This window comes from Mytilus galloprovincialis, chromosome 7 (assembly GCF_965363235.1).
Source record: "Mytilus galloprovincialis chromosome 7, xbMytGall1.hap1.1, whole genome shotgun sequence".
Classification (NCBI taxonomy): Eukaryota; Metazoa; Mollusca; class Bivalvia; order Mytilida; family Mytilidae; genus Mytilus; species Mytilus galloprovincialis.
Genome location: NC_134844.1, coordinates 33,667,043 through 33,693,255, shown reverse-complemented (window position 1 = coordinate 33,693,255; position 26,213 = coordinate 33,667,043). Strand labels below are relative to the sequence as shown.

The following is a 26,213-nucleotide window of genomic DNA, read 5'->3' as shown; positions in this document are numbered from 1 at the left end:
AATATACTTTTGTATTGTTTATTTGTGTATATCTCTGACTTGGATGTTCTAAGATATAGGAAGATGTGGTGTGAGTGCCAATGAGACAACTCTCTGAATGTTCTTGCATCTATTTGTACTGTATTCCTGTCATGTAATGTTGTCATTTTAGTGTTATATTTAACATTGCCATAAAAGTGCGAGTTCTGGCTAACAACAAAACCAGGTTCAACCAACCAGGAAAAAAGTCAGGAAAATGGCAGTTGTTATCTTATAGTTAGGTTCTGTGTGTTTTTGTCGTTTGATTTTTGTCACTTCAGTGTTTCTGTTGTTTCGTTGTTATCCTCTTATAGTTGATGTGTTTCCCTCGGTTTTAGTTAACCGGATTTGTTTTCTCTCGATCGATTTATGACTTTCGAACAGCGTTATACTACTGTTGCCTTTATTTGGATAAAGTACAGTTTCATATAGAACCCATGATCAATAACTTCCAGCCTGATAACTTGTCAACCTGCAAACGAAAAAGTCTTGACCTTAGGTAGAAGTGACGATTCCTCCAATACAGGAACAACTGCAGACAAAAATATTAAGGAGTACCTAAAACATTAGAAGCATTTAGATGTATTGAAGATGATAAAGCCTTCTCACAAGAAAGTTCTTACTTAACCAAAAAATAGAATCAATGTTATCTTTATCTTCAGAACGAAAATGATCATTAAATGTCGCAAGTACGGGGCGCCTTATGTGACTCTTGTGGTTTTGTACTCGAAACTCAATTTTGTACGGACAAAAGTGAGTTTTGTCCAACAAAAATGAGTCCAGTTTAACAAAATTTGTAGCATGCTACAAATTTAAATTTTATCATACAAAATTATCTTTCAGTGGATAAAAACTTTGGTCATGACAAAATTCATTTTTGTAACACAGACTATATTTTTGTTACCTAATTTGAAAATTGGGCGACAAAAGTCAAATTTGTATGCAAATTAGTTTAGTTTGGATTATGTGAACTAATTTGCATACAAAACTGAGATTTTGTCACGAAATTTAATTTTGTGTTTATTTTTGTGAAGACAAAATTGAGTTTTGTTAAACAGAAATGAAAATTTAACACAAACGTCGATTTTGTGCTACACAAGTCATTTTTGTCACACACGTCAATTTTGTCTACACAAAAATAAACACAAAATTCATGACAAAGTTCAATTTTGTGCTTTATATTTTTGTGCAGACAAAATTGACTTTTGTAACACAAAATTGACTTTTTGTCACAAAAGTCAGTTTTTTGTTCAATTTTCACTTCTGTCTTACAATACTCAATTTTGTCTACCCAAAAAATTATTTTAATTACAAAATCACAAGATGCTAATTTAATCAACATGCTAATTGCGTACAAATTCAATTTTGTCCTTAAATTTCCATATCAGGTAACAAAAGTCAATTTTGTATGCAAATAAGTTTATATTTGCATACCTATTTGAACAAAATTGAATTTTATCATGACAAAAATGAATTTTATCCACAGAAATGAATTTTGCCATCACAAAATTGAAGTTCTCATAAAATAAGTCTGTATCACATAGTTTTGTAAGACAAAAATGATTTTATTGTGACAGAATTAAATTTTGTGTACACAAAATTGATTTTGATTACAGAAAGTTTAAGTCCCATTCGGCGCCCCGAAGCAAGACCAAAACCACTTACTTTCAAAAATTTAGACTCTTTTGCCACAATCCTGTCATTAAAAGATCTAAAGAAACATATGGTTAGATGTGGGAAATTAGTATGTGACTTAATATCTTTTAAATCTCTCATACTAGTGTAAATAAAATCTCTATAAGATCCATCAAAGACGAAGGGGTATCTTCAGTCTCATGATCCTTTCTAAAATTGGTACAACACCAACCAATTTCAGAAGTAGAATGGCTAGAAAAAAGTAAAATCACAAAAATACCGAACTCAGAGGAAAATCAAATCGGAAAGTCCATAATCACATGGCAAAACCAAATGACAAAACACATCAAAAACGAATGGACAAGAACTGTCATATTCCTGACTTGGAGTCAGAAACAGAAACAGAAGGTTGTGGAACATGCTGAGAGCAATAAACTGAAGTATCGCCTTCTTCGACAGAAGAAAAACCTTCTTCCTCACTATCTTGGACCACTGATAAGCATCAAGAAACCAAATATTTCTGTATTAAATACCATATTTGTTTAAGTAAATAAACAATAGATATTAAATTTCTAATTTCAAATATGTTCATAAAATACTGGATTTTGTTTGACATTTAACATTTTGACAGCCTTTACAAAATGATTAATAAAGAAAGAACCGTCTGTTCAATAAATTAAGAACATACTAAATTAAAACATACTCGCAGATATTCAATAAACTAACTTTTTATCCGTTTTACACATTTTTTACACATTTATTCAGACATTTTCGGAAATTAATAAATTATTTATACGGTCGGAGAAGTTAATCGAAAGGGAAATTGGTTGGAACAATCCTGTATACATGTACATCTTAAAGTCAATAATTCGGTTTTGACATTATTTATAACATACTTTTTTTAAATTCATTGTTTTATTTATCACTAAATTATCAACTTCTTAGTAAGGTTTCAATTCCCTAAAGCAAAATTGACATCAGATGAAACAAGCTACGCTTAACATGTGCCTTTTGTTCTTATAGATCTAAGACAATTTACGTATTTACATATCCCTGGTTTTCAGGTGTATTTATTTGAGAGTTCTTGATGTAGGTATACCCAGTTAAGCAATTAGGAAGCATGCAATTCATAATTACAAAAACTGGGTTGATACCATCCCTGGAGGACTGTTTGTCCCGAATCTTCTTATCGGTTTTGTAGTCAGCGTTTTTGTGATGATAGTTTTTAATACATACCATTTTAAAATAACCTTATGTTTAAATAAATTAACTATGACTCAAGTTGTGATCCTTCTTCAAAGTTCATTGACCAGAAATGACATGTACATTGCCTTAACATGAAGAACAATGTGTCTTTTACATAGACGACCACCAAACTCCGCAGCCAAATCACTAAACCTGTTGCAATCTGAAACTGATTTTTATGTGAAATTCGATCTTGAAAATAAAAACTGGGTTGATACCATCCCTGGAGGACTGTTTGTCCCGAATCTTCTTATCGGTTTTGTAGTCAGCGTTTTTGTGATGATAGTTTTTAATACATACCATTTTAAAATAACCTTATGTTTAAATAAATTAACTATGACTCAAGTTGTGATCCTTCTTCAAAGTTCATTGACCAGAAATGACATGTACATTGCCTTAACATGAAGAACAATGTGTCTTTTACATAGACGACCACCAAACTCCGCAGCCAAATCACTAAACCTGTTGCAATCTGAAACTGATTTTTATGTGAAATTCGATCTTGAAAATAAAATGCACATTTCACCATTATATATATATATATATATATTAGACATCATATAAAACATGTGAATTTTTGAAGATTTAAGCATTTGCATTATGTATAATTCAATGTCTAATTTAATAAACGATCAAAATTAAAATTGAAATAATTGAGCATGAAAACTATGAAATCTATGAACCATTACTGGGGAGGAAAAATAATTTCCATGGAAATGAGATGTGCCAATACTTATACATTTTCATACTTAATATCATTGACCTCATCACAAACTAATTCATGTAAACTAATCAAAAGACTATTTCTGATCTGTAATTGTACACGACTACTTTTGATTCGGGTATTGATCTGAAAAAGTCTCATTGATATCTAACATGATGTATAAAAGAGGGACGAAAGATTCCAAAGGGACAGTCAAACTCATAAATCTAAAACAAACTGACAACGCCATGGCTAAAAATGAAAAAGACAAACAGAAAAACAATAGTACACATGACACAACATAGAAAACTAAAGAATAAACAACACGAACCCCACCAAAAACTAGGGGTGATCTCAGGTGCTCCGGAAGGGTAAGCAGATCCTGCTCCACATGTGGCACCCGTCGTGTTGCTTATGTGATTACAAATCTGGTAAATAGTCTAATTCGGTAGGTCACATTCATGAAAGGGAGGGGATTGTAGTTACGACGTAAGGAACATATCCGATATCATTTGTGAAACGGTTAAAGTTCAAATTATAATGATGAAAGCTTCTCAAGCTTTAGTCAGAAATCCCTCAAATTTGCCATGTTTGCATAATTATTGTTAGAACAGAATTCCTGTGTTTAGTGATTCCAAAACGTATTCAGAAATATCAGTTAATTTTGTTCAATGAATAAAGACAGACGTATACTGTGGTTCAATATTCATGAATCGATAAAGAGAAAATAAACCCGGGTCACAAAAAAAAACACAAAAAAACGAGGGAACACATCAACTATAAGAGGTCAACAACGGCACAACAGAAACATTTAGCTGCGACAAAAAAATCCAACATACACAGAGAAGAACTATTTGATAACAACTGCTATGTTTCTGACTGGGTACAGGACATTTTAAGAAAAAAATGGGGGGTGAGGGTAAATCTGGTTTAATGGCTAGCTAAATCTCCCCCTTATATGACAATACGAAAAATAACGCTATAATAACAACATAACGTGACAGGAATACAGTACAAATAAACGCAAGAACACCCAGGACAGTGAAATACATAATATCATAATATACATGTAATAGCACATTACAACATGCAAACCGCAGAATAACAACGGACACCTCCTATTAATGGTTATCAAAGTTACCAGGATTATTACTTAGTACGCAAGACGCACGTTTCGTCTACATAAGACTCATTAGTGACGCTAAGATCAAAATTGTTATAAAGTCAAACAAATTTACGACAGTACACCAGTACACCACAACAGATATATCAACAACTCTGCGTCACATCCATGTATCAAAGCTACAAAAAGTTACGTCACAGGTATATTTTAAAGAATAAAATATAACATTGAGATAAAGTTTGTAATGATGTTATTTCATATATTTTCTAACCATTAAAAGAATCATTAATAAATAATTGTGATAGAATTGGGTAATTATTTATATTTTCTAACTATGTCGATTTTTTTCCAAGTCAAAACTATGTAAAAACAAATAAATCCTGAAAAAAAAAGATGGGTGAATGGATCTCTTTAAATACAAAATCATTAAATAAATGAAATTGTTTATACTTTTCGCTCATTATAAGTTTTGATAACGCATTCATTGTGATGTCATTGGGACATTACCTCGTGTTAACAGTTCAAATGATCCAGACGAAGCCAAAATAGTGTCGCTTTGTGTCGAGCCGCCGATATTTTATTATATTTGAACGCCAAAAAACACGATAATTTTTAGAGTTCTTTTTTTTCTATCTTACTATTTACCGCTCCGCTAAACGAAAAAAAGCTTGAAAACGTTTCCTCGAATTTTATCAGACTTCGCTGGTTATTTCTACTCAACACATTGTGGCGTTGCTGACAAGCTCTGTTCACGTCTCAAAGCCGTCATTGCGCAGTAACTGAGCAAGATAATATAACCTTAGGAGAAAAAGAGGGGTCCATAAAATTACACATTCATATATTTCACTTCCAATGTAAACCACTTAACTGATATGTTTAATGGGCTTCAATGTTCGTTGTAAATTGTATAACAGCTCATTAGGTTGCAACTCTCTCTCGTCCTATATGATATTTAATTTAGAATTTGACTGTTTTTTGTTATATGTGAATTTTCAATGTACTTCGACATTTAGCTCTTTTCAGTGTTCATCAATTTTACATATATTATATAACGCACGTCAAGTTGTTTACCTAAGATATGATTAAGTTTCTGATTGTATTCAAAATCAAAAGGACAGTTCAAATCAAGTTTAGCAAATATCATACTATTATGAACCTAATTACAAAGCATATACCGTTTCCACCAGTGAAAAAATATCTGAAATCAGAAGTCTGGTATATAACAATAATATTTCAGCCTCTGAATGTTTTGAAAAATAAATATTCCAAATCGCCTGTGAGAATATACACACACTCGTCCCCACTCCATTCCACGACCGTCAACAACGTTGACATTTTATTGTTTGTGGACAGATTAAGTAAACATGGTCTAATTACAAATTAGCTCTCAGTTTAATCAAAACGGTTCTTATGTTTATTCACTAAACTGGAAAACATAATCTTTTTCATATTAACCTGTATATTTTCCAGACACAAGAAAGGTTACAGAAACGTTTAATTTCCGTGTGATTAATTCATGAAAAAATCATTTAGCCGAAGACTGTCACATATTGATTGTAATGTTGCTATAGTTTGATTTATACCTAGTTCACATGATAATCAATATCAAAACAAATACGAACTTTATTTTTATCATAAAAAGGTAAAGGGACATAATCATTGTATTTTTTTTCTAGCGTGGCATCCCGGTCCGATATAACTGCCCGTCGCAAGTAATGTATAGTAACAAGTTGAGCTAGGACACAGGCACTTTTTTCTCCAGGACATGGATTAAGTGGCAGCAGATGTACATCTCGTACAATGATTTCGGTCCCGATTGTTAGTAATTTTCTACTTTGGCCACTATATAAATATTAGTACAGATGAACTAAAATAACTCTATTATTATACTTGTTAACTTGTATATCCTTTAATTTTCCTTGACCACGTCAAATTTAGAGAATAGGTAAAATGCATACACACAAATACACCTTTGTGCCTCATTACCAGTTATCTTTCTTCGCCGGACTTTCAGCAGAGTAGAACAGGAATCCTGTGTTGTTTATTTGTTTTTCTTGGGGGTTATAGTGTTGTTCAAACTTTTGTTTTCTGTGTAGTGTATTGAGTATGTTGTATATTGTTTGTTTGTTCCAATCTTTGTTTTACCATGATGTTATATAACTTTGTTCAACTTATGGTTTTTTATTGGTGTCTTCTCTCCTTTAAAACAAATAGTTATAAACATCTGACAAAAAACTACGTAATAAACCAAACAGTTAGGAAATATACACGCACCAAATGTTAAGGCATCAATATGATAACAATTTCGATATCTGGTCGTATATTATTATTTATTCAAAATAATATTAATTTTTATGAAAGTCGAAAAATACAAATATATGTGTTAAATAAATGTAAATTAGTAAATGTAGCACTCGTTGCATATTGCTGCAGTTTATTGATTCGGTCAAGGAACAGTTGTTTTCATATTTTGTATATACTACCATAAGGAGGTCTAACTAGTTTAGCTCTTGGTGCCATAAAATAGTTAGGACGATATGAGTTGAAATAGTGCTCTGGCCAGTACCTAGGAGGTTGTGATCGAGGACGATCGTCATGTTCTGGACAGTAAGGAGGTAATGGTCGATAACGGTCATCGTGTTCTGGACAATAGCGACAACAATCACGGTTATGATCGGTTTGCGGCATCGAAGGCTTCTCACTGATGTCAGACACTAAGAAATTATAAAAACAAAACATACATTATTTATGTAACGTTGAAGTGAACTATCATGAGATTCAAAAGCCTTACTTAAATGAATTTAAATACAAATGATTGACAAAATATTAATAATACACATATTTAAAAAACAAAATAGTTACTAAATAAAAATTAAAATTTTGGTGATGTTGAATCGCCTTTTTGCTAGATTTTCTATCACAAAAATAGTCAGATACATTCTTACAAGCAAGTTGATTATTAATATCAAGAATGCTTTTAACTCGAATTGCCAAAAATATCCCAAGTCATTTTTTTTTCTTATTCAATACATGAAACATTATTACATAAAGAAATTAACTATCATTCATATACGACATACTTTCAAAAACTTCATACTGAGTGTATCAAGCAGTCTGGCATTACTTTTACTATGATTATGTCAATTGTAACCCGAATTTATATTTTCTCAATCGATTTATTGCTTTTGAACACCGTTATACTACTGCTGCCTTTATTTTCCATCATCAACAAAACAGTTGACATAATAGAAAAAATGATCCCTTTAGCAGCGGCTTATATTTCTTTCGGGTATTCTGAGGTTTTTCAGTTATTTAAATATAATATATACTATAATTACCATCGTCCTGCATTTGGAACTTTTCTTCAAACGGTGCTCTTTTCCAAGCTTCGATGGGATAAGCAAATTCTTGAAAAGCATCTGCATCAACACCTGGTCAAAAATGATTTTGAAGAAATTACAAATTAAGCTACTAACATGTGCAAGTTCAAGAATATTTTAACATAGAATATATATGTATATCAATGTGTTAACTAGTATGTTTCTTCTTTTCCCAAGTTTTAGTTTGCAGTTTTGTTTTCAAGTGAGTACTGATAAGAAGTTATTAAGAGCTCGTCTGCATTGAGTACTTTGTTTCTCTTGTTTTTTCATCTTCTATCGGTGGGTGGGAAATTATAAAAAACTGTGAAATTTCCCGGACATTGTTTGGTAAAAAAGAAAATACGTCTTGGACATTACAGACATAACATATCGTTTGATCATCTTCGTTTTAGATAAAATAGAATACTCTACAATTTCGCATAAATGTATATATTTCAGAGAAGATTTATGACTTTTGAACAGCGGTATATTACTGTTACCTTTATTTAAATGCGAAAAATAAATGTACTACCTTCACATTCTATATCCTTTTTTACTCTCAGTTTTCCACTTAGCAGCACAATCAGGAGAATAATTAGAACTAACACAAAACACCATGCCGTTATAACTATCGCTCCAATTAAATTCCATGCAAATATCTGGAAAAAATGTTAACTATTGTTTTATCTGTTCATTTTTTGGTTAACTCATAATTCTTTATTTTATACATTTCAAAATAATTATTATTTGTATTACAGCTGAGTATCTATTCTCTCAAATTATTACTAAGCTATTTTAATTTTTAAGAATTAACTATTCGGGTTTTTGTAAAACGAAACATTTTGCGACTTCGTGAACAATTTTATTTATAAATAAATACCTTTCTGGGTTGTGCTAAAATAATCAACAATTTATTTCTTTATTTTAGTTTAGGGGGAAGCTGAAACCCGTCTTCATGTGCAGAATTCGCTCACTGTATTGAAGACCTATTGGTGGCTTTCGGCTGTTTTCTACTCTTTAGTCGGTATGTTGTCTCTTCGACACATTCCCTATTTCGATTATTCTCAATTCATTCTTATTTGGAATACTGATATACAATACTGAAGTATTTATACTTACAAGGTATGGTGTCTCTTCGTAAGTCCCGTTAACTTTAGTCTGATAAGCTGCACCATATGTCCGTGAAAAAATAGCAGCGGCCAACACTCCCCAAAAGCCTGGACCAAAATGGACTGAAAAGAAAAAGGATAATTGCCTGTTTTCAATTTTGAAATGAATGCTTAACATAAACATTTTTTTATTTTTATTTTATTATCTTCTAAAATTTGAACTGCATTGAGTAGCTCGAATAAGACGAAAACAATGTCATAAAAGCTTAACAATTAAATATATCTAATAAAGAAATAACATAAAAATAGTCTGACACAGTTATTTAACAGTATTATCAATTATCGTATAAAAGACACAAAATATAGAACAAATGTATTTTAGAGTTTCTATATTCAATATATTCATACAGTTAATTAATTGGGTAATCAGTTTTATACAAGCGTAATATATTATATAACTTTTTCTACTGTTTCGATTTCCTGTAAAAATGAGGGGGATTGGTGTTTGTTTTGCCAATGAGAAAAATATCCACCAAAGTTCAAATGATGACATAAACGGTACCAATTTTTTGTACCATATGCGCATTTCGACTTTGAATGTATTTTCAGTGATGCTCGATGCTAACATATTTGAAAATGCAAAGATTATTTAAAAAAGGGCTCTCAAGAGCCTGAATCGCTTGCTGAACATTCTTGCTGTTTACAGTTTATATCTATCTATAATAATATTCAAGATAATAACAAAAAACTGCAAAATTTCCTTAAAACTACTAATTTAGTGGCAGCAACCCAACAATGGGTTGTTCGATTATTCTGAAAATTTAAGGGCTGATAGATCTTGACTAATTGAACAAGTTTACCCCATGTCAGATTTACTCTAAAAGCTTTAGTTTTTTTTAGATATAAGCCAAAAACTGCATTTGATTCGTATGTTCTATTTTTAGCCATAGTGGCCATGTTCGTAGATGGATCGAAACTTCGGATACATAGTATGAACTAGATACCCTAAGGAACATTAAGTTAAAGTTTGAAGGTATTTGGCCCATTAGGTTTAGAGGAGAAGATTTTTGAAATAGTTTACGACGACAGACGGGCCCCGTTGAGCTTAAGATGAAGAGCTTTAAACCAAAAAGGAAAAAAAAAAGTATTGTCGAAGCCGGACAAAGAATCAGAGCTTTGCATGAGTGAAACTGTAAGCAAGTATAGGCAACCATACGATATTCAACTATGAGAAAAAAACATACCGTTTGGTCGGCTGTAAAAGTTACCGACATGAGAATTGAATTGTGAAAACTAATGTTCTAATTTATAACAAAACAATGTATGAATTCCTATTTCAAAAACGGCAATTGATAAAATTACGTTTTTCTAGATCTTACTAAATTCCCAGTATATCAGTTCAACGTTTGTATGCTTTTAAAACACCTTTTGAAGTTTATTTATAGTAAAGTATTAACTAATACCTGCAAATGTCTCTGCTGGATCGTCAACCATACAAAGGTATACCACAAAGCTGTAGAACATATAGACAAGACCTCCTATCAAGCCAACAACGAATGATATATAAGGGTAGTAACTATCACACCCAGCGGCAACCGACACCTATAACAACGAGTCAGAAAAAAGACTTCCTTTAAAATTTAGCAATAACATTTTTTATACTGAAACAAATTTTGTTTATTTGAGGAAAAATCCTCAAAACACTTGAATTGTTTTGAAGATAATAGAGCAACCATCTGAAGAAGGAATAAAATTTGTTCTTTTCACGATTTTTTTTTACTTATTTCAGTCAAGCGGGAATTTCTACATTCTTGTAATTTCTGACATAAATTTCAATTTAGATTAGTTTTATACTGAAATATATTAAGTCAATCAAGGTAATACTCGTTGTGAATAGCACGACTCTAAAAAAGACTTTCTATTTAACAATATGAGATTTGTCCATTGCAACTTTTAATAAACAATATATGTAACCTTCTAATCAATTATGTATGTTGTCTTATTCTTTGTACAAAACAGGTCTTGAAGCAGTTGCCTTCAAACAGTCTGTTATTATAGACTGTCATATTTACATAGAAATTTGATCTTTATATGCTATAAAAATTCGAGTGAGAAAACAAGATATTTTATTCAAAACAACTATATTTCATATCATAAAACTTAAAAACAAACAGGTTAATGTTTCACTCGTGTGTTATCAATAACTTGAATGACGAATTATCATAATAATACCATGATTGTATTGGCTATAAGTAAATTGTTTAAACACTTCAAGTAAACAATCAGAGATCGACTTTGTACACCAGTACTGAACAACGACACTATAATCTACTCACAGAACCAACTAATGCAGCATTGACGACAGCTTGTATCATTGGCCAGTGGAATTTACTTTTCGACTGGAAAAAGGTTAAAACTGAAGGCTTTAGAATGGTTTATTTTTATGACATTAGAAAAACCTTCACGTTCCCAAACTCGACAGTATTTCTTGAAAATACAGTCATATTTGTTTATCCTTACTATCATTAAAATACTACATGTTCATATATAAAAAATACTAATGATTACAATAAACATGCATATACATATTCGTGGATCTACAATCTGTCGATACCTGTAACTTGGCATTGCACAAGGTCATGTTTTTTCTCTGGCTGTTTATGACGTCTTTACACTAAATCAATTGGATGTTGGATGTGTATGGATTGATAGTTTAGTCTTAGTTGCATGATTTTTGTATGAGTTGTTAGTGTCTTTGAACTAGCTGTCAAATAACTGCGAGTACTCTCAGATCTGTTCATTGTGTCTTTTTGTGTCGGGATGTATAAGTACCGGGCCACTTCCACTTGTATTTTTGTCCATCTGATGAGTTAAGCCTTTTTCAACTGATTTTTATAGTTCGTTCTTATGTTGTACTGTTATACCACTGTCCCAGGTTAGGGTCAGGGTTGGGATCCCGCTAACATGTTTAACCCCGCCACATTATCTATGTATGCGCCTGTCCCAAGTCAGGAGCCTGTAATTCAGTGGTTGTCGTTTGTTTATATGTTATATATTTGTTTTTCGTTCATTTTTTTTTTTACATAAACAAGGCCGTTAGTTTTCTCGTTTGAATTGTTTTACATTATCTTATCGGGGCCTATTATAGCTGACTATGCGGTATGGGCTTTGCTCATTGTTGAAGGCCGTACGGTGATCTATAGTTGTTAATGTCTGTGTCATTTTGGTCTTTTGTGGATAGTTGTCTCATTGGCAATCATACCACATCTTCTTTTTTATATTTACTATTTAAAAATATTTTTTGACAACTAGAATATTGTCTGCTATAGTGATTTGTTTTATTCCGATGTTTAAAACTCATTAATCGACTTACCATGTCGACGCATTCGGGTGTGTTTTTTTTTCCTTGTAGCATTCTCTTGATTTTTATTTTTACCTTATTTGTATCATATTAATGAATTCGTAAATTGTATATTGGCATTATAAAACCAGGTTCAATCCACCATTTTCTACATTTGAAAATGCCTGTTCCAAGTCATGAATATAGCAGTTGTTGTCTATTCGTTTGATGTGTTTTGTCATTTGGTTTTGCCATGTGATTAGGGACTTTCCGATTGAATTTTCCTCGGAGTTCAGTATTTTTGTGATTTTACTTTTAACACTACTGATGCCCTTAATTCAATCAGATTTTTTATAGATAAAATATTAGGAAGCTGCGTAGTTTACACAAAAAAGTGAGACCGGGTGCATTGAGGAAGTGAGTGTCTCCAGTTTTAAATGCACGATCCTCCATGCAAATTCACTTATTCAATACAATAGGAAATAAAACACAATTGGTAAATCTAAATATCAGACAACTGATTTTTTTATAAATAAAAAATTAGAAAGCCGCGTAATTTCCACAAAAAAGCGAGACCGGGTGCATTGAGGAGGTGAGTGTCTCCAGTTTTAAATGCACCATCATCCATGCAAATTCACTTATTCAATACAATAGGAAATAAAACACAATTGGTAAATATAAATATCAGACAACCATTCAGGTGTTTTAAGATCTAGGACCAGATAACCCCGTCTTTAATTGAGTTGAGTTAACAGACATGTTGTACATGTATATGTAAACCAATTCGATAATGATGTCCGTGAAACTTGTGTATGATTGTGTCGTTAATCTAAATAACACTTGTTAGGTGAGATTTTATGTTAGCACACACATGTTACTGAAGTCGTTATAATGTGAACACACACACACATGTGCAGCGTATCAATCGAGATACGAAAATTCCATATGAAGAGGCAGATGGTATGTTTTACTCAGAAATGGGAAGTTGACAATAACAAAACTCAATCATAGTTCCAAAATTGAAGTTGTTCATATGTGTCTATTTCTAGAGAGATATTTTGATATGAAGTTGATCTTCAAGTTTCTGAAGCATCCTTACCGTTCACTAGAATATGACAGAAGCAAACTCTTAGTGAAATGGGAATTATTGAGTGACAGGACATACCACTGAACGCTTATATTTGCAAAACACTCATTTGCAAATCCGGCGCCGCATTTGTAGATAATTAAATATGTATGGAAATATGAGAATCATTGAATACAAAGTTTTAAAGCTCATCATGAATATATAAAATCGTGAAATTAAAGACATTTGTAAAATGTTAATTTGTTTCCATTTTTTTGTCTTTAAGAAAGTGCATATGAAAACCAAAACAATTCCGAATTAGGTTTCACATTAAGTACCCATTGGAATATTAACTGTTTATTGGTCGATCAAAAATCCCTGCATTTTTATAATATGGTCTTTGGCGTATTTGATGTTGGAATTGGAATTAACTTTGTTCTTAACAAATTAAGATTTTTCGTGTTCTAAATCAAAACATTTGTATCTGCGATACCCAATTTTGTAAAAATAAAACATGCTTAATAGAGATATGTAATCGATCTTTCCATTGAGCATGAGACATATTCGTGAAGGGTGTAAAATATTTCTATTTCATTCCAAAATTCTAATGATTGGGATTGAAGATTTTTGGACAAATAGTAAAATAACAAAAATACCGAACTCCAATGGACATTCAAAACGTAAAATCATTTCAAAAATGGTTAAATCAAACGCTCAAAACATCTAATAAATAGAAAACAACTGTCTTATTCCTTACATGGTACAGTAAAATAACAAAAAATACCGAACTCCTAGGAAAATTCAAAACGGAAAGTTCTTAATCAAATGGCAAAATCAAAAGCGAATGGTTAACATCTGTCATACTCCTGACTTGGTACAGACATTTCGTTATGTAAGAAATGGTGGATTTGTCCTGTTTTTAAAGCTAGCTTAACCTCTCACTTATATGACAGTCGCAAAAAAATTCATCATATTGACAACAATGTGTGAACAATGTGTAGATTATTAAAACCTGCATGAACATCTGACAGTTTACTGAAAATAATATAGTGAAGACGATTTTTAATCGTAGAAAGAAAATTATTGACAATTTTGTGATAGATGGTTAGTTGAAAATATGAATTAGTCTTAATATATCGTTCATTAACGGATTTTTGTAAAGTTTTGGTATCTAATAAAATGAAGGTAGATTGTCATCGTCCTTTTTTATGAGAGGAGGGATTTGTATATAACTATAGTGAAATATATATATTTGTATATAAATATAGTGAAATATATATATTTGTAGATATATAATATTTGTATATATAATATAGTGAAGGGATTTGTATATAAATATAGTGAAATATATATATAATTTTATACATATAATATTTGCATATATAATATAGTGAAGACGATTTTTAATCGTAGAAAGAAAATTATTGACAATTTTGTGATAGATGGTTAGTTGAAAATATGAATTACTCTTAATATATCGTTCATTAACGGATTTTTGTAAAAGTTTTGGTGTCTAATAAAATGAAGGTAGATTGTCATCGTCCTTTTTTATGAGAGGAGGGATTTGTAATTTTCCAACAATCACTAGTGTGTATGATGAAGGCGTATAAGTAGAATTATGAGAGTTGTTTTTATCTCAAGTTATTTGGTTTTGAATCTACAGCCTCAAACTTCTTTTGATGTTTGCGCATAGTTCATCGTAGACTTTGAATGTGCTTATAAATGTAGGACTATAGCTTTGGTCCATTTAGATCAACTGTCTTGTGTAGGTTAATCTAGCCTTTTTCATGGTCTTAAACTTCATCCATCGGAAACCTAAAGTTCTTGTTTCCATCTGATACAATGGGGAACACAATATATCTCTTAAGTTGTTCTTAGTTTATGGTGCCAATGTACCCGGTTATATCATGACCGGCATTATTATACTGAATGTGGAAAATGAATAAAAGGAATTGGGAGGATATAAATTTCATTCTTTAACGAAAACAAAAATTCTGTGATAAAAGATTCAATAGTGATTTTCCTGTATATTATCATTGAAGTACAGGGAATAACTTTTAAACTTCTTCTACATTAAAGTGATGGTGTACATGAAATATTTTAAATAAAGGAAAATATGCCTTAATGATTGAAAACAAAGAACTTAATAAGTTGATTCGCAGTGCAAACATTCACTCGTAATTCAAAGTATTGGGAAACTGGATGTAGATAGGTGACAGATCAGATGTTACAAACACCTCTGTCAAACAGCTCACTAAATACTATTTTTTTTTTCTTTATGAGATAAAATTAGAAAGGAAATATATGTTGAACGTGAATACAACAAAGCCCCCAATGTGTAGTGTCGGTGTATAGTGAATTTTTTACTGATTATGATATGTGCTTTCATGTCTAGTGGACTTGTCTTACTGTTCAGCAACCATAATACATCTTTATTACTTGAATAAAGCTGGTAAGATAATTTATCTTAGCGACTATCTTCACATGTGGTATTTTGACTAGCGGCCTTTCAAAGTGATCAAGACTTCAATACTTAGTATTAAGATCCTACTTCCATTTGTCTATACAGAAAACAAATGCCAACAATAGCAACTTTTAAGCTTTAAATATATCGTATTAGGTCACTAACACATCATGTAACTAATAAAATAGTACAATGTATATGTTCGTGTTATCCAGTTAACCTAATAAGTATAAAATAATCTGTGGAATGGCAGTTGTACCTACCGAACTTTGGTTAAGGTTATTTAAAGCCCAAGTCAGCAGCAAAACCACGAATGAAGATCCTAAGCTAGCGACAAAATTATTGATGATAGCAATAGCTAACAAGTCTGAATTGGCCTGACTATTGGTTGCAATGACTCTGGTTAGCTGCAATGTTATCAAACCACAGTATATAACTATACCACCAAAGCCTGTCATCTACAATATATCAAACAGATGGGAATAGTTATTACTTCTACATTATTTCCTTTAGATAGGTACATTTACATAATATTTACTAAGTTATGTGCTTGTCATCAATTTGGTAAAAAAACGTGTCTGATTGTCAAGTGAAATTAACTTTAAAAATAATAAAACTGCACTTCATACATGAACCAATAACACTGACCGAAATAAAGTTAAGATTGTCCATTGTCAAGGATTTAGGATTAAAAAAATCAGGATGAACTTTTAAGGGTATGCGAAAGTAGTGTTTAAAATTTCAGTACAAACAAACTAAACATTTAAATCTTATATGTATAGTAAATTAGAAAAAAAAACTAGGCATTTTGGAGTACCTATACAGTTTTTTAATAATTTCATACCGGAGCTGAATGCGAATGCAAAATTTTAAAGGCAGACACTTTTCTGGTCCTTTCTTGTCGTGGTCTACAGAGTAAGGCGCCAACAAATCCAGATATTCCACCAGCTACATGTATAACACAGCTACCACCTGTATCCTGTAACAATTTAGTTTTTTAGTAATAAAATCTGTTTTATTTTCTTTTTCGTTGTTCTGTTGGTCCTTTTCAATTGAATAATATTCATTTACAAAAGTATAATGACAATGAGTTATAATTATTTTATAGCCATGGTAACCAATAACACTTCTGCTGACTATCTGGCAAAATCATTAGCTCATAATGGTATTTATTTCAATTTGGACCATGAACTTTAATACCATTAAAATTACATTATAGTCATGTTGGTTGGTACAACAGCATAGAAAACTGTTGTCTACATTTCAAAAACTATCAGTTTGCTTACATCTTTCATGAAAAATAAGTGTATATGGTTTGGCTGCTTTAACCTTGCTAACTGTGACGGGATTGCTTCCCTCGAATAATAGATACTAAGTCAGTCGTACGCGGTTGAGCTAATGCAGTTCTTCTTTAGCTCAGTCGGTTATAGCGTTGCTTTGTAATACAGAAAGGGGTTCTAATTCTGGATGAGACAAAGTGAATTCGTAATAAGATTTATGCTCTCCGGTTAAACAACTTTTAAGACTCCATGACCAAACTGATAGGGTAAAAGTGCAAAATTCATAGAATCCTTAAACTCTGTTCATCCAGTTGCTTCATTATGTATCCGTCAACTCGTGTTGAACTGTAGCTTATTATAAAAAATAAATAAAAAGAGAAATTATCTTTTTAACCTCGGGCACGGTAGATGTTCACGAGGACATAGTATATGATCGATTGAAGGCAAGCCTGCCAATATAAACACACACACAAACACAACACAAAAAATATCATGCTACAATAACATAAAAGATGGAAATTAATGGAAATAAAAAAATCCATAGATAGTGCAGAACGGTGCAATTAATGAGCACCGTTCTGCACTAAGATTTAATAAAGAGATTAATCTGGAACAGACAGATTATATGAACAATTCAACATGGCATAGTGATAACGAAATCATATTAACTATGATAATCGTTATCTTAATATGATTTGACGATATTGTATGATAGCTAACATATATATATGTTCCTTTGGGTTATTCAACTGGTGGAAATTCACATTGGATTTTAATTCTTACTTTTCTAATCATTTATAGGCGTATATTTCTATTTTTTCTCATTTTTTATGTCTTTCATTTATTGTTCCTGAGTTGTGTTAATTTCTCATATATATTAATGAGATCGAAATATCTTTTATCAGATCTGCCTACTACGAAATGTTAGTCTGACCTTGAAAACTACATCTGTTTTGTCTCGTAAATGAACTGTTTGTAACCATCCTTCCTCGTCCCAAGCCCAATGAACAACGACTGGATGAATGAAAACTAAACAAAAATAAACATTTGTATGATACGTATTATAGTATTATGTATTTCCTTCAAAACGTATCCAATACAGGTTATTTACTGAATATAAAATGTTTTAATTAAAACTTACGTCAAATTCTTATAAATATAAAGCATTTTTATCTAGGAAAAGTATGAACAAGTAGTTTGGTCATTTTTGCATATTGGTGTTGATATCCACCTAATGCAGTTCAAAATTCTGACCTAATTGCAATTTGTTTAATTAAGTTTTCAATCAAAACCTATAGTTGTTAACTTCGATATCATGTTGGTCTCTGAAGGAGAGTTGTCTCATTGGCAATCATACCACTTCTTATTATTTGTATAACCAACTGATGTAGAAGAAAGAAGTACAAAGTGATAAAATAATTTAAGTATATTAAAGTCATATGAAACCTCAAATTAAAAAAAAATATGCATATGTTTTTTAAAACTAAATGGATAGTTTTTATTATACAACTTATGTACATATACTTTTTTTCTGGGGAAAATTCTTTAATTTATCCACATTTAGAAGAAGTTTACTTATTTTTAATTGCTTGCTGCCAGGAAGCAATTCGCCGACATATTTTCCGTATGCATAGTGACCTAAGCGTGACCCTCTTCGTAAAAATCCGGTCATTAAAATAAACAATTACCTGATTGTATATGTTAAACACGTGCTAAATACCCATGCTTTTTGTTGATTATTTGCTATAAGGTGATGATCGGTAAACTTCGGCTTCAAAACACGGTATTTAATGAGTAGCCATATTTGTTAAATCATAACAGACAGAGATAAAAAACAAAAATTGACGATTATATATATTTGCGTAAAAAAATGATAAAATCGTGCACAGAGGACTAAGTTTATGATATATACATGCATTGGTTCAAGAATTGGATAAACATTATTTTTCACCAGTCACTCGTTTCTTATGACTTTAACAATCATCAAAGATATGTATTTCACTTCATGGTTACAGAAAGGGTTACGTACACTTATTAAGGAAGTATTTTTTTGTAATTGGTCATTTGAAATGTACGATAGTAATTTTGGAATTGCTAAACAAAATGTCCTACTTGAGGATTTGAATCATATGTCTTCTAAAATGTTGTTTTCTATACATATCTTTAAATTGAAATCTTTAATACGCGGTTCAAAGCTAAAACATCTTTTAAAGAGGCAATTGCTGTCAAATTCATTTTCACCGTCTCATATTTGATTATAACATACTTAACCGTGTATGCAAATTGTGAAAAGTTTAAAATAAACCATTTACAATGCATGGAGAATTTCGTCTGTATTTTGGTCTAGACGTCATAAAACTAACAATCGATATATGACATCAGGAGACTGCCGACGGTCATATAACCCAATACAAACATAAATATAGATATAAATAGATATATAGATAGATAGCAACATCGTGCAATGGGATTTTTCTAGGTCTGTTTGATTTTATATTATAGGTTAGTAATAAATGTTAATCGGAGTCTTTACCTTATAAGAAAGAGTTTTTGTGGATCAAATCAGTCAATCAAATGGTTAACCCTTGTTTCACTTTCAATGTTAACATTTCTTCCCTTTTAATAACTGGACATGTCTTATTCAGGCGCAACACTTCTAAAACTTAAGGGTTGAATTGAAGGTCACATGAATACGGATTCAATGAAGTCAAATTATTCACTTGCAAGTGAATAATACATTAGCAATGTTTCTTATCCTATTTTAATAAATTTGACCCATCTGGTTTCTAAGAGTTTCTTAAAATTTCACTCTCATTAGTTATTAATCAAAACAAATCATTTTTTTAATATCTCGTAGCTAATGCCATCATAATTGTGACTTCACAGATAATTTACTGAATATAACATGTTTTTGTTCAAACTTACGTCAAATTCTAATAAATATAGAAGAATTTTTAAAGGAATCGTATGAAAGCGTAGTTTGAACATTTTTGTAGCAATGTAAAAATAACCACCTCTCACCTTTCGAAAGACTCATTAGCAACAATTACACAAATCCATGAAGTGGAATTAAAATCGTAATTGATTGTAAATATGCTTTATGGGGATATGGATGAGAGTCCGTCGTTTCTGTATCCTTAATTTATGTCATTTATCTCTATTCTTTATATTTCTGCCCATCATTTTCTATTCTTTGCATTTGGATTCTCGTTATTCTCAATTCTTTATTTCAAACCTATTTTTCTCTACTATTTTATTCTGTACTTTTTGTCCATTATTATATGTTATTTTTATACCCCAACCAGACCCTCTTTTATTTTATTACTTGGCACTTAAATACAGTTAACAAATCATGTTATACAATAATTATTGGAAATAATAACGTGTCAATAATAATTAATCAAAAGTTCAAAGAATTGCAATGAATGAAATTAAAAATTATATTTCATTATCATTTCTAATGCACCCAGAAATGTTCGTTCTTATATTTCTATTTTTTTTATTTATTTTTTTTTTTTTTGGTTTTCTAAATTGAGATTCTATATAACTGGTTTTAAAAATGCTGAATTCAGAGTAGATTTTCTGTTTAAGTACTATATTTTTGGTGACGTACGACAATAGATGTGACGCAGGAATTACTATGCAAAGTGCCATGGAAGTATTATATTGATACTAAAATACTTCCGTGAAACTGCTATCTTAATGTTTTCATATCTAAATATATTGCATTTGCTTTCCAACTCTAAGTCATGAAAATAGCTAATGTGGGTTAATAAAAAAATGGTAAATTTAGATTCTGTAATTTTAACATCATATTCTATTTATAATTATACTCGTATCTTTATTAATAAGAATACGTACAGGCAAGAAACATTGATAACACAAAGTAGGTAATTGGTCTTCCTCGCTCTAGGATTCCTCCGCAAGCTATATTAGCTACAAACATCGTATAGCAGGCATGCAGTGCCCAAGGAATGTAATCCGTGGACACCATTTCTGATCCAAACCATTTCCTCCTATGTCCAATGAACTTATTGCCCGACATCCATGCAAAGGTGTAACCGACACCCCATACACAAAACAAAACTATGACTTTGAAAAACAATTAAAAAAATGCAAGGTTAATTTAAGTAGAAACGCGTTTATTCTAAGTTAAATCTGTAATTTCTTTAATGAAAGATTTAAAAATTTAAAGTAAATTAAGTTTAGTTATTAAAATAGTAAATATTTCATGCTCTAAGAGCATTTATACAAAACTATAACATGTCAAATGCAGAGAATAACATGTTAACTTCTAGCTGTGTGTCTGGTTTTTATTCTATTTCGGTCCATTGTATGTTTCGGTTCCAGTTGAAGCCCGATTTATAAGGATGCGAAATTTTCTTACTGTATCTCATTGGTCAAGATCTTGTCTCTTTTATGCATTCCCAGTTTCCATTCTTACACTTTTGTTCTTTGGTTGCTTTATTGTATTTTTCTCTTATTTTAAGTTTCTATTCCCTGTAATACTGTCCTTTTTGACACAGGAAATGTTTTAATATTTAAAAAGGGAGAATAAGGTCATTATCTAACCCTTGAATCATAAAATCAAAAACAGTATTATAATGATGCACGATAAAACTTACACATGTTGATAAAAACAGCAATGTATGGTGTCAACGCATTTCTGGCTCGGGATAAACCAGAGTAAAGCAATCCAAAACCACCTTGTGACACTGAAATAACAAACATGTCAAATAAACTCAAGATCTAAATTGGGTTTGGCCAGACAAATACCTTACAGTTCTAAATATACACGACAAATGTAAAATAAAGTTTGTCTGTATAGGCTGTATGTCTATCACTAGTATTTTATTAATCCATGTAACTGCAGTTGCAATATTGGCCAAGCGGCAGACAATTGCATTATTTCAAAATTAGCAATGATAAAAATGTAGATTTGGGACATCGTCTGCAGATTCAAAATGCAAACAAACTAGATTCTTATTCATCTTTTATTGTAAAGAAATAGTATTAGATATTTAGTATCAGTGAAAAGATGGATTTTTAAAAAAAGTGGCGAAAGATACCAAAGCGACATTCAAACTCATAATCCGCTAAAAACAGAAAAAGACCAACAGACGAACAAAACACAACATAAAAAAAACAAAAGAGTCATGAGCAACACGAACTTAATAAGACATTGACATGATATTGATTGATAAGATGTGTTCGGGCTGGATCTTTTCATAATGTTATTTTCGAAATGTTGGTCACAATAAATACCAGACGAGTTCATTACGTACTAATTAATCTGAATGGGGAATTTTTAGCATTAGCCTATGATAATGGAGCGATAATGAGTTCTTTAAGTAGCAATACAATACCGTCTCTTTTCATATACTTTTGTTATCGTTTTTCGAATAGAGACATCCGAAAGATGTATCAAAAAAATAAGCAAAGAATCCATTAAACCAAATTTATATATCGTTCTTTTCTATTAGATGAACAAATAATTCCTTATGATTATCTATGGAAGGTCAATTTGAACGAGTACTCGCGTAATCTCTTGGATGGCATATTTTCTTGGTGTAATGTCAATATTGGATAGTGGGTGCTGTAATTATTCTGAAGAGGACACTTAAAATAGATAATACCAAATGTGCAAATTGGTCAAAACAATTATTCAATAAGAATTCATCTCTTCTTAAGATTTGGAATTCAAAGAAATCATCATATATACATATACAAGAAAAAAGTCAGAAGACTAACTTTAAAGTCCAAGCCAGAATCGAAGCAACGAAGTAACTTTTTTAAATCACAACATTATCAAACTTATAATTGAGTTACAAACATGTTTAACTCCGCCACATTCTGTATGTATGTGTCTTTCCCAAGTCAGGAGATTGTAATTCAGTGGTTGTTAGTTGATGCTGTGCTACATATGTTAAATTTTTTTTGTACATAAATTAGTTTTCTCGTTTGAATTGTTTTACATTTGTGATTTCGGGGCCTGTCATAGCGGACTATGCGGTATGGCCTTGCTCATTGTTGAAGACCGTACGATGACCTATTGTTGTTAATTTCTGTGTTATTTGGTCTGTTGTGAAGAGTTGTCTCATTGGCAATCATACCACATCTTCTTTTTATATGAATCCCAGATTAATTACTTACAAATCATGAAGATGATGCTGATGATTTGAATGCCCTTTCTGGACTCCACGCTGAGAGCTAAAGACACCTCAGTTGATGTAGTATTGCTTAGCTGAGCAAGTACATCTAATAATGGTTGGTTAACCATGGCTAGTCTAAAAAAATATATGACAATTCTGTGATGTCATTAAATACATTGTTTACAATTTTGGTATCAGCTTCCGTGAGAATGCATATCAACCATTTCAGAACAAAAAAGCATGGTGTTAACAATCTATATATGTCTAGATATTTTCTGGTTTTAATTTCCTTCTTTCACATGCAAACCTTCTGCAAATCATATTTGTAGGTCTGCTAATAGTGGCCAGTTGTTATCACTTATGGTTCGTTTAAAAGGTTGTTTCAAAAGTTTATGGATTTATTATCATTAATAAGATTCCAGTAGCCGCTATAAAGCTTACATGGAACTTTGTTTTAAAATTAAAACTTCATAGGTTTATTCATTGTTGCTTCCTTTATGTCCAGTGGCAAATAGTACATACATATTTAGAAGAAAAGAAAAATAATTATTAATACCGTCATTAAAATTTAGACCCTGCACCGTACTGGAACCGGTTCGACCGTGATAAAGTGCAAAATAATAACTGACACTGGAGATTGAAGGTATGTTGACGGGTGCCACATGTGGAGCAGGATCTGCTTACCCTTCCGGAGCACCTGAGATCATCATTCGTTTTTGGTAGGGTTCGTGTTGCTTATTCTTTAGTTTTCTATGTTGTGTCATGTGTTCTATTGTTTGTCTGTTTGTCTTATTTCACTTTAGCCAGTCGTTGTCAGTTTATTTTCGATTTATGAGTTTGACTGTCCCTCTGATATCTTTCGTCCCTCCTTTGAATGTGGGCATACATGTTGTCTTGCAATAAGCAATCGCGAAGAGTTGTTTTAAAAAGGTCTTCAATAGTACCTCATAAGGAGTGTGCTCATCACAAGCTAGTCTCATTAACTTTGGTTGTAAGTTCAACAACGTATTCAAACGTAACATTATGGGAAATTGCCTCATAAATTCTAAATCTGCTGATTCGTGCATTCCCATGTACAAAGTACAAGAAGCACAACCAATCAGAACCATTAGTAGTGATTTTGAATAAATTTATTGTAGATTGCTTACCATTCAGTGGCAAATATTTCATGGTTATTTGAGACGATATGTTTATCAGAAAACAGGTGTAACGGATGAAGGCAAAATATATTCTTACAAGATGATGTTCAAAATTTGTTTCCCGTTACAGTACATGTAAAAACGACTAATGGATTGAACAAAATGCAGATCAATGAAGTAAAAAAAAATGCCAAATATCTGCTGTTTGGGCTAATAGAGCTCGTTCTAATAAAAAAAAAGTATCTCCCTTTGAAACATGTTCAAGTTTTATCTATTCACTATTCGGGTTGGGAACAACCCCTAAAATGAGTGGCAACCCCTCAATGTAATACCTATTCCTTTTATGAGGGGTACATTTCAAGTGATACCATTTTTGTTGTTGTTGTAAAAAACAAATTTTAGTACAAATGAGCACATATTTATATTATTTGAAGACATACTTCCCAAAGAACTATACATAAATCTGGTATTACATGGTCAACACATGTCCAAGAATTATGAAATAAATATTCCTGGACTTATGGATCTTCTTTATTGTTAAAAATAATGGGACCCCTATTTTAGAAAAGTCATTCAAAATATAACGAAGTTTACTCTTTTAAGTTAAAAAATCTATATATAAGTTTGTCTTTTTTTCTTTTCTGCAACAGCAAAATGACCCCTTGCCGAGGACAGTCCCTAATTGACCGGATATCCCACTTGAGGGATATTCCACATTTGGAAGGTTGTTCCCAAACTAGCTGTTATTTGGAAGTGCAATCGAAGCAATCGATCTATCAAGGTTATATGTTTAATAGCACAGTTGCACAGCAATAAAAATTAAAAACATAGCTGTGCACTATTACAAAAGTACATAGCAAAAGCAATAAATACCATAGAAGTTTTCCTGGAATCTTTGTTAAAGATAATGTCATGCTGTCTGTTTCTGTTGGAACAAATATTCAGTTTATAACAATTACTGTAAAATTGTAATATTTGTTCCAGTGCAAATAATATTCCAGAATATGTCTTCCATTTAGAATTGATATAATGAAATAACTTCTATTTGGTGACATATGGAACTTTATTTAATTTTATTTTTATTTTAATGTTCGAATAAAATATTGAGAAAGACTAAAGTAAAGGTCAATAGATGGAACAAAGAATTAATAATTTCATATCCTGGCTTTCAAAGAAATGAAGTTAACACGTTTGTAATTGTCACCTAAGATATTAAAGTGCAACAACTAGCCATGGTGTTCCTTACCTTTTATTGTAGCTTTTATAATAAACAAATCATTGTCATATGTTTGTGTACTAGTAGTGTGCCATTCCGTCAACTCGAATAATGAGATAACACAGGTGAGTTTGATTGGGTAAGATATACAGGGGCTCTCCGGAGGATAGGCCGGATCGAACGTGTTTTGCATATATATACATTTATGCCCGAGTTCTGACTAACATATTGCATTTTGTACTGTAACAATGTTGACAGATAAAAATATATATGAAAAATATACCCTGAAAAACCCTTGTAAAACGGTACTAAAGCTTATGGCATGGTTGGTGTACTTTGTTATTGCAAGGGTCTACACTAATAA

The 26,213-nt window shown here is 31.4% G+C and overlaps 1 protein-coding gene across 2 annotated transcripts; it reads right to left on the bottom strand.

The window, feature by feature from the left end:
* Positions 1–7,035: 7,035 nt before the first annotated feature.
* LOC143082827 (putative ammonium transporter 1) lies at positions 7,036–25,971 on the bottom strand. Of its 2 annotated transcripts, none has more exons than XM_076258703.1 (13): positions 25,880–25,971; positions 23,496–23,629; positions 21,968–22,057; positions 21,204–21,434; positions 18,277–18,371; positions 16,907–17,041; positions 16,326–16,520; positions 11,529–11,591; positions 10,656–10,794; positions 9,203–9,315; positions 8,616–8,742; positions 8,063–8,155; positions 7,036–7,438 (listed from the first exon to the last, which is right to left on the bottom strand). In XM_076258703.1, exons 2-13 carry the CDS (start codon positions 23,620–23,622, stop codon positions 7,188–7,190), a joined length of 1,659 nt encoding a protein of 552 aa, XP_076114818.1. In that variant the 5' UTR covers positions 23,623–23,629; positions 25,880–25,971; the 3' UTR covers positions 7,036–7,187. The 2 variants fall into 2 exon arrangements, with proteins under 2 accessions (XP_076114818.1, XP_076114819.1); XM_076258704.1 differs by lacking the exon at positions 25,880–25,971 and adding an exon at positions 25,507–25,526.
* Between the last annotated feature and the right edge of the window lie 242 nt (positions 25,972–26,213).

What these genes read in the sequence shown, in the direction of transcription:
- LOC143082827 (XM_076258703.1), bottom strand. Translation starts at nt 23,622, where the DNA reads ATGGTTAACCAACCATTATTAGATGTACTTGCTCAGCTAAGCAATACT. An exon ending in AAACAGATGTAGTTTTCAAG is followed by an intron (nt 17,042 to 18,276) that starts GTCAGACTAACA and finishes AAATTGTTACAG; the next exon opens with GATACAGGTGGTAGCTGTGT. An exon ending in ATGCTGCATTAGTTGGTTCT is followed by an intron (nt 10,795 to 11,528) that starts GTGAGTAGATTA and finishes TCGTTGTTATAG; the next exon opens with GTGTCGGTTGCCGCTGGGTG.